The 8,996-nt window shown below is 65.9% G+C and overlaps 1 protein-coding gene across 1 annotated transcript; it reads right to left on the bottom strand.

Annotated features, from left to right (window-relative positions):
- Positions 1-1,271: 1,271 nt before the first annotated feature.
- Positions 1,272-8,710, bottom strand: LOC138847270 (uncharacterized). The gene is made up of 2 exons (XM_070065446.1): positions 8,591-8,710; positions 1,272-5,293 (listed from the first exon to the last, which is right to left on the bottom strand). The coding sequence occupies exon 2, from the start codon at positions 3,752-3,754 to the stop codon at positions 2,804-2,806; it is 951 nt and encodes a 316-aa protein (XP_069921547.1). The 5' UTR covers positions 3,755-5,293; positions 8,591-8,710; the 3' UTR covers positions 1,272-2,803.
- Positions 8,711-8,996: the final 286 nt, after the last annotated feature.

Raw genomic sequence — 8,996 nt, 5'->3', positions numbered from 1 at the left:
TAGGTTAGTGCTGTTTAAGCCCCAGGTGTGTGTCCCCTGGAAGCCGCTGTGGGAGGCTGGGCGCGCAGCCCAGGAGCTTTGAGGAACAGGTGCGGCTAGCCTCAGCCCCGGAAACCCCCAGCTCAGGCACACGCTCTGCACAGGCCCCCTGGTGTCCTGAAGCTCATCACCATCTCCCTGGGTCAAGGATGGCTTCCCGCCCCACCTGGGGAGTCTGAGGACCCTGGGGGACAGACACTGTTCTCGTCCCTGGCCCCCAGAATCTGCCCAGCCCTGCCTGCCCTCACACCTCTGCTGGCTTCCTCAAGGCAGAGCCAGGACCAGGACTGCTGGGGTTTGTGTCTGCCCAGCGCAGCCTGTGAGCGCTGGACACCATCAGCCGTCCCAACAAGCCCCTGTGCACGAAGCCCCATGGGGGAGGCTGCTCCGCCCCTCCCTGCCCCCAGGTGACTGATAGCCCGGCTGTGCCTTGGTGACATCTCGGCCAACTTGCCAGTGTCCTGAAGTAGCCAGGGCCGGGGGGCGGCCAGCTGGCCCCTCCTCCACCCCACCGAGGGGCTGCTGTGGGGACAGTGAGGAGCCTCCTGCCGGGCAGGCTCAGGTTCTCACTGCTGTTGAGGTGCACAGAGGGAGCCTTGTGAGAGCTGCTCTCTGGCCTGTCCAGTGAAGCCAGCGCCCGTGCCCTCCCCTGCCCAGGGCCCCCCACTGCCGCCCCCACATCCCATCACCCAGGCAGGCTCCCTGGGCCCACAGGACATCTGCCCCAAGTCACGGGCATTGCCGGGTAACATGTCCCCACACAGCAGTCAAAAGGAGCTGCAGACACTGTGAGTGTTTGCAGATCAAACCCCAAAACGCAGCAGTGGCTGTCAATGTGGGGACCATGGCCGGCGCCGCGGCTCACTAGGCTAATCCTCCGCCTTGTGGCGCCAGCACACCGGGTTCTAGTCCCGGTCGGGGCGCCGGATTCTGTCCCGGTTGCCCCTCTTCCAGGCCAGCTCTCTGCTGTGGCCAGGGAGTGCAGTGGAGGATGGCCCAAGTGCTTGGGCCCTGCACCCCATGGGAGACCAGGAGAAGCACCTGGCTCCTGCCATTGGATCAGCACAGTGCACCAGCCGCAGTGCGCCGGCCATTGGAGGGTGAACCAACGGCAAAGGAAGACCTTTTCTCTCTGTCTCTCTCTCTCTCACTGTCCACTCTGCCTGTCAAAAAAAAAAAAAAAATGTGGGGACCAGCAGAAAATGCAGACCTGACCCATGGGACATGGGGGGGGGGGCGGTGCTCAGCTACAAGAGCCCCCGGGAGGTGGTGGCACACCCTGGCACTCAGACCCCCAGCCCTGGAGCAGAGCCGCTCCCCCGCCACCTGTCCTCCGCCCCCCATCCCCCTGACCTCTGGGTGGTAGGCCCGGCCTCTCCCCTGCTTCCCAGCTCAGGTATAGAGCTGGGCTCCCTTCTGTGAGGAAGGAGGGCAGGAGCGAGGAGGAGAGGGAGAAGTGGAGCAGCAGGCAGTGTCCCTGCTGACCAGACACGTCCCTCCCCGAGCCAGCCCCAAGTGTACCAGGCCTGACGCCCAGCCAGGGTGCCTGGCGGGTGAGCCAGCGTGAGCTGACCCAGGTTGGCTAGATGCAGGCGCGTGGCTGACTCCCGACTCCCCACGCCAGGCCCACCCCTGCGTGTCTCCTCCCAGGTGCCGCCGTGTCCTGTGAGGGCCTCAGGGAGCGGAGGAAGACACCATGGGTCCCGGCACTGCGGCTGCTCCTGGCCACGAGAGGCTGCAGGAGGTAGTGGTGGCTCCCATGTCCCACGGGGGCCATCAGGACTCCCGGCCCCTGCCCGGTCCAGGTCTGAGTGGGGACGTGTGACTCCCAGCTCCTCTCCTGGTCTTCTGGTCTCAGGCCAGCCTGTGGGGACCCTCGGGCCCAGGGTTCCCCGAGACGCACTGGTGGGGCGGCTTCCTGCTCCCACGGCCAAGTCCATCCTCAGTTGCCGTAACCCTCTGGGATTTAACTTCTGACCTGCAAGGCCCTCATTCCGTGCAGTTTCATGGAGCGCGTAAGAGCTGACGCATCACGGATGTCAGCCCCCCGCTCCTGGTCTGGATGGCAGTGGCTGCGCGTGTACCTGGAACAGGTGGCCTGGGTGGGCGGCTGAGAGGAAAACGCCTTCGCCAGGCCTCCGTTTCCCCATGCGCCCCCCTGGCTCTGGGAAGGCTGACGGTGCCGCCACCCTGCTCTGGGTCTCGGGTGGAGCTCAGGACACAAGGCCACCTGGCTGCTCTTGATCACCAAGGAGGCAGATAGCAGCTCGCGGGGTGACGCTGGCCTCCGCGGCCCCCACCTGGTTAACAGGTGACTGAGCCCTGGGTTACAGGAGTCGGGAGCAGGTGTCCAGGGGACGTGTTTTCTCTGAGTGGGTGGACAGAGCAGCCTTTGTTGGAGACTCCACCAGCGTCCCCTGCCCCCCGGCTCCTTGCTGTCCTGGGGGGCTGCCGGCACCCCTTCTGGAAGGCCGGAGGGAGGCAGCCATCCCCTCCCAGACCCGCACAGGTCCGCTGCGGCTTCTCCCTCTGGAGTGGAGGCGGTGTTCACCGCTCTCCGCCCTGGGGCCCGGCGCCCCCCACCGCGGCCCAGCTGGTCAGCCCCGGCTGCAGCTCCCCTGGCCCCATACGGGTGGGAGAGCCGGCCATTGGTGATGTAAAATTCCTCTGCCTCAGGATAGACCAGGAAGAAGGGAAGGCGGCCAACAGGCGGGCCCGTGGACCGTCTCCGACAGGAGCAAGTCCGCCCACTTCTGGAAGTGAACTAGCAGGGCCGGGGTCTGCCGGTGCCCGTTCCGGTGTTCCCCAGCAGGCTCGGCTCAGCCGCCGCGGCGACCGCTGCGGGATTGATGGGACGGAGGCGCTGCAGGCTCTCACCACGAGGGGGCGCACTGCACCCTGGAGCAAGGCGGGCAGCTCTCAGGGTCTCCGTTGTCCAGGGAGCCGGTGGGACCACGGGTGGCCGGCCCAGCCTCTCCGCCCGCCGCACAGGCAGACAGACCCAAGCGCTCGGGGCTCGTCGGGGACGCCCCCTCTTCTCTGGTGCAGCCCGGGCGGGCAGATTACAGGGCGGCGGGGCCTGTGAGCCAGGAGACCCAGGGAGGGCCCCGGGCAACCAGGCCAAGAATGCAGCCCAGGCCTGGTGTGGGACGCACCCTCGCCGCGCCCAAGCTGTCCCCGCCCCTCTCCCGGGACTGCCCTGGCTTTGATCAGTCAAACGCCAGGAATGGAGGCAGCGGGAGCGAGCCCGTGACCCGGCAGTGCCCAGCGCGGGAGCGCGCCCGGGACCCCAGTGTGCCCCAGCGCGGGAGCGCGCCCGGGACCCCAGTGTGCCCCAGCGCGGGAGCGCGCCCGGGACCCGGCAGTGCCCGTGTCCGCAGCCCTTTGTGGTTTCCGGCAGTGGCCGGGGCAGCGCTGAGTCACAGGGAAGCAGCGCCAGGAGGGAAGCCGGCAGCGGCTTCCTCCCCGCCTCCTCTTCCTCTGGGCGCCCTAAGTAGCACCCTGGCTCTGGGCCTTGGGGCAGCACCCAGGTTGCACCCTCAGCCCAGCCTGGCCCTGCCCAGCCCTGTGCAGGACAGAGGACCTTCGGCGGCGGTGCGGGCGGCAGGACCCGGATCCGTGTGGCCCAGAAGGCGACGGAGGCCGGGCCAGCCCAGGCCGGACCGTGTGATGCCCTCTGCACACGCAGCACGCGGGAGCCCAGCGACAGCGCCATGCGAGATGGACTTGAGTTTCTTCCGCGGTGCCTTCTGGACTTACTGGATGCTTTTAAATAAACACAGTTAAAGGCAGCACCTTCTTGGAAGGGTGTGGGAGAATCACGCCCGAGAGCCTGGTGAGGCCCCGCCCTGCTGCCCTCACTCTGGCTCGGCACCTCCGCTGGAGGTCATCTATTCATTCTACAAGCATGCACTGCTGCCGCCTCTGTGCTGGCCTCCGGCTGGGCTCCGGGAAGCTTCCAGGACGGCTGGACCGCAGTGTGGACCTGCACACCCAGAGTGTTGCCTCCGAATCGAGACGCCCTAGGACCAGCCACCCAAGGCATCGTGCCGGACGCCCACGGCCCACGGCATGTTCTTCAAAAGAGAAGCCGGGCAGACGGCAAGGCGTGCACAGACCCAGCTGGGGCTCCCGACGGTGCTCGGGGCTGCCCCGAGGGCACAGCACCCCCAGCCCCGCCGGCATCCAGGCCCTACCCCGGGGGGTCTTCCCGAGCTCTCGGGCCCCTGTTGTGGGCAGGCACATGGGATAAAATTGATCAGGTCTGCGAGCGGGAAGACCACGTCTTCACCACACCCCCGTGTGGCCGCACGCCCCTACCTGGCCACACCTGTGCACCCCCGGCCCATCAGGCTACTTAACCACTCTCCTTTGGAAGTGCACTAGAACCCCGGGCCACGGTGTGCCAGCCCCCCCTTTCCTCGGGCTTTTGCCAGGGTGGGGTCTGTGTGGCCCTGCGCCTCGAGGGCACCTGGCCTTCGGGCCACCGCCCATGCTCCCTGGCAGGACGCTCCTCCACGTGGCTGGCTCCCGGCATCGGTGTGAACCAGATTTACCCCTCAGTGAGACAAAGCCTCACTCCCTCTCCCATGCGCTTCTCTCACCAAGTAAAAGCTTTAAAATGCACCCTGCCGCCTCGTTCCTCTGCGGCGGCGGCCGGAAGGCCTCTCCGAGTGTTAGGCGAGGACCCGCAGGCTTGTTAAGCTTGGGAACTTACTAATAAGCACGAGGTGATGCCGTACGGCACCCACATGGCACTTTTGGGGAACGTTCAGGGGGTCATATTCCGATTTCACATTTTAGGGGGCCAATTCCGATATCACCCCCACTCCTGGGGATCCCCAAGTCGGCCAAGCATGCCCACAGTCTACCCCGCGGGAGGCAGGCAGGCAGCAGACACGCCCACTTCCCAGCTCCCCCCACCCCCATCCGGAGGATGACGTCGAGGTGCGGTGGATAGCCGCCCGCGGGAGGTGCCAGGAAGATGGAGCTCAGGGCCAGCCCCCCAGGATGCCACCCCTGCCGCCCGGTGGCCCCCAGGCCCCCACATACAGGCGGCCGCTGTGTCCACAGGGGCAGGGCAGCCGTTGGAAGGGAGATGTGTCCTGGCCAGGCCTTGAAATGGTGAGGGGCCTGGCCGTGGGCAGGAAGGGCCCCTGCAGGTGGCCAGCGCGGAGAAAGTGCAAGAACTGAGCCTTGGGATCCCACAGCTCAAGGCCAAGGCTTCTGTGTCCCAGGTGCAGGCGCGGGGCTCCTGTGGGAGGCGGGGCTCGTGGTCAGGTCCACGGTGCAGGGCAGAAGGGGGAGGAAGACAGTGGCCCCTCACCCCCCAGGCAGGCGCCACTGGAGCCCGCCTCCCTGCTGAGAACCGAGTGAGCGGGAGCCGCCCTCCTCAGGACCCTACCAGCTGGCCGTGGCCTCTGCAGCCGAGTGAGGTAGCTGCTCTCAACCCTCCTCCACCCGCCCCTGAAATCACAGCCGGTGTTACCCGGGCTCGCGAGACGGGCGGCGTCGGAGAGCGTCGGTGGCCCATCCAGGCTCACACAGCCAGCATGGGCCGCAGTCTGGGGCCGGAATTCGCTGGACAACCCACTGACTGCGGCGGCAGACTGCTGCCCCTTGGGCCTCCTCCACCTCCCGGCTGCCGACCCCTCCACCTGGCCCTGCCGCCTGTGTGATGTGGCACTGAGGGTCACGTGGCGCCACGTTCGAGTCACATTCGGTAAAGTGTGACCCTGGGCAGGTGACCCTCACTGCCTCCACCCAAGCAGTGTCCACATCAGCTGGTCAGGGAGACTGTGTGATGAACTGAGCCAGGACACACATCTGAGATGGGGGCCCTAAAATCAGGGCCAGAGAAAAAGTCACAGCCAAACTAAGGCCAGGGACACAGTCGCCCGCAGCACTGGGGCAGGGACATGGTCTCCTGCAGAGCCGGGTCAGGGACACGGTCGCCCGCAGAGCTGGACCCAGGGACACGGTCACCTGCATAGCTGGACCCAAGGACACGGTCACCTGCAGCCCCGGGGCAGGGACACGGTCACTCACAAAGCTGGGGCAGGGACACGGTCACCCGCGGAGCAGGGACACAGTGACTCAGAGGGCTGAGGTGAGGGACACGGTCACACACACAGCTCCTCGCAGGACTCCCGCCCCTGCCCCACTGCCTGGGGCTGCCAAGAGGGGCCTTCAGCCCCTGGACCCGGGCAGCCTCAGGTCCCTCCTCAGGGAGAAGCCCACCCCAGCTCTCAGTGGCCTCCCAGCCCTAGAGAACCAACCCCAGGGCCTCCCTGAGTCTGCTCAGCCGAGGGAAGTGCGGCCCTGTCCCACCCTCAGCCCAGACCCGGCACAGGAAGCAGCGGGGCCCGGCCCGGGCATCCATCGTTTCCATCGGCTCGGTGGGGGCCCCAGCTCCCATCCGAGTGCCCCGACTCTGTCCTCCTTGTTGTCCTGGTGTCGTGGCTGACCCTGACGCACTGCCACCAGGCCAGTCACCTCCCCTCGGGGCGCCCAGCTAATAACACCGCCCACTCAGGAGCACAGGTCTTTGTGACAAGCGTGTGGACTCAGAAAACAACAGGCCACTTGGAAAACAATAAAAGAATCACCCCTGCCCCGCCTGGCAGGCGTGGGGTGACGGGAAAGGGTCAGGAGAGGGGAGGCCGGGCCAGGGTGCAGGTGCTGGTGCCCGGCAGGCGAGTGTGCGGCTTCTCCTTTTCCTTCTCCAAGGTTTATTTTATACGTTTGAAAGGCAGACATACAGAGAGAGGAGGGGAAGAGAGAGACAGAGAGAGAGAGCGCTCTGCATCCACTGATTTGCTCCCTGATGGCCAAAGCCAGGAGCCTGGAACTCCATCCAGTCTCCCACAAGCCCCAAGCACTTGGGCCGTCCTCCACCTCTCTCCCAGGCACGTTAGCAGGGAGCTGGATGGGAAGTGGAGCAGCCGGTGCCCCGTGTGGAACGCTGGTAGCCACCACCGGCCCCAGGGGTGTTTTGATGGCCACTGGGCCCTCGGCCTTAAGGACCTCTGCAGGGTCACTCAGCCCCACCACGCGCCTCCAACAGGTCACGGCAGTGCCCCCTGGCCCGGTCCCCTGGGTAGGGGCTGTCTCCCAGAGGGAACAGCTTCTGTGGTGCTCACTGGGTGGTGAACTGGTGGTGGTAGGAGAGGGTGCGTTCCTCAGGCGGCCTGCCCCAGTGTGTGCCCCCTGAGCCACTCCAGACCCAAAGGGTGCCAGCAGCCTCAATGTCCCCGTGCCAGTGGAGGAGAGGCAGAGCGGGCCCCATGGAACCTTGGGGGCTCCAGGGACCGAGCAGGGCTCCCAGAGGCCACAGCCGGCCCCTACAGCCACCCAGGGGCTGGCCCACTGCTCCCTGGTCTTGGGCATGCCTGGCCCCTTCAAGGGGCATTCCTGGGGCCTCAGGGGCCAGAGCCACTGTCACTGCACCAGGACTCGAGTGTTAAAAAATCAGTGCGGTTGGCATTGTGGCACATGAGCTGGGCTGTCACTTGCAATGCCTTCATCCGCTATCAGAGAGCCGATTCCAGTCCTGGCTGCTCTGCTTCTGATCCAGCTCCCCGCCACTGTGCCCGGGAAGACAGCGGAAGGAGGGCCACGTGCTTGGGTCCCTGCACCCACGTGGGAAACAAGAATGAATTCCTGGCCGGCGCCGCGGCTCACTAGGCTAACCCTCTACCTAGCGGTGCCGGCACACCAGGTTCTAGTCCCGGTCGGGGCGCCGGATTCTGTCCCGGTTGCCCCTCTTCCAGGCCAGCTCTCTGCTGTGGCCCAGGAGTGCAGTGGAGGATGCCCAAGTGCTTGGGTCCTGCACCCCATGGGAGACCAGGATAAGTACCTGGCTCCTGCCATCGGATCAGCGTGGTGTGCCAGCCGCGGCGGCCATTGGAGGGTGAACCAACGGCAAAGGAAGACCTTTCTCTCTGTCTCTCTCTCTCTCACTGTCCACTCTGCCTGTCAAAAAAAAAAAAAAAAAAAGAACGAATCCCTGGCTCCTGGTTTTGTTCTGGCCCAGGCCTGGCTGTTGCAGCCATTTGGGGGAGTGAATGGTGGATAGAGACCTGTCTTTCTGTCTCTGCCTCTCTCTCTCTCTCTCTCTCTCTCTCTCTCTCTCTCTCTCTCTCTCTCTCCCCTCCCCCCCCATCCCCCTCTGCCTTGCAAATGAAGAAATAAATCTTTAAGTAAAAAGATGGGGTGGGGGACGCACAGCAGAGTCAGACACTGTGACCGTCCCGTCTGTCACCCCCACCCCAAGCCCCGCGTGGGGCTGCAGTGGAGAAGGGGCTGGTGGGTGAAGCCCTGGGCGGAGGTTCCCCCACCCTCCTCGCCCCCCCACCCCCGCCTTCCCAGGCCCTGCACTTGCCACTTTCCACCAGCCTGGTGCAGCCCCTGGTCTCATCCTCACTGTGGGGTGCGGCCCGGCGGCCAGGAGGCCGGCTGGCGTTTCCTGTGCATGCCAGCGAGGGCACCGCCGAGGCCCCAAGCTCCCACTCTGGCTCCAGTCCCTCCTCCCTCGGCGGTCCACCTGTACCTTCACGTCCTGACTGCTCAGCCTCAGCTGGGCTGCCTCCCAGGGACTCCAAGGCGGACGTCCGGGTGAGCAGAGGTGAGGCCGGCCCAGGAGGGGCCCCAGAGGCCTCTGCATCATCTTCCTGCAAGCTTGCAGGCTCCGCCCCCTCCCCCCCTGGGGGGGGGGCACAGGACCGGCAGGAAGCAAAGGCTCCAGGAGCATTGCCCGCCCAGCAGGGGAGGCAGGGCCAGTGGAACCTGCTCCCGGCCCTGCACCCCAAGCCCTTGCAGTGCGGGGGAAGAGAGAGGAGAGCAAGTCCCTGCCCACGGTGGAGGGGTGGCACCCGCTGGCGTGCAGGGAGAGAAGCAGGTGTTTGTGGGAGAATCCAAGACCCCCACACCCACAGGCATCAGGATGCCAAGGTCAG

Source organism: Oryctolagus cuniculus, chromosome 20 (assembly GCF_964237555.1).
Source record: "Oryctolagus cuniculus chromosome 20, mOryCun1.1, whole genome shotgun sequence".
In the NCBI taxonomy this organism is placed as follows: Eukaryota; Metazoa; Chordata; class Mammalia; order Lagomorpha; family Leporidae; genus Oryctolagus; species Oryctolagus cuniculus.
The sequence above is the reverse complement of the archived record's forward strand: the minus strand, read 5'-3'. Positions and strand labels throughout refer to the sequence as shown.

Bases quoted from the DNA above. Each gene is read 5' to 3' on its own strand.
- LOC138847270 (XM_070065446.1), bottom strand. From the start codon at position 3,754: ATGGCGCTGTCGCTGGGCTCCCGCGTGCTGCGTGTGCAGAGGGCATCA.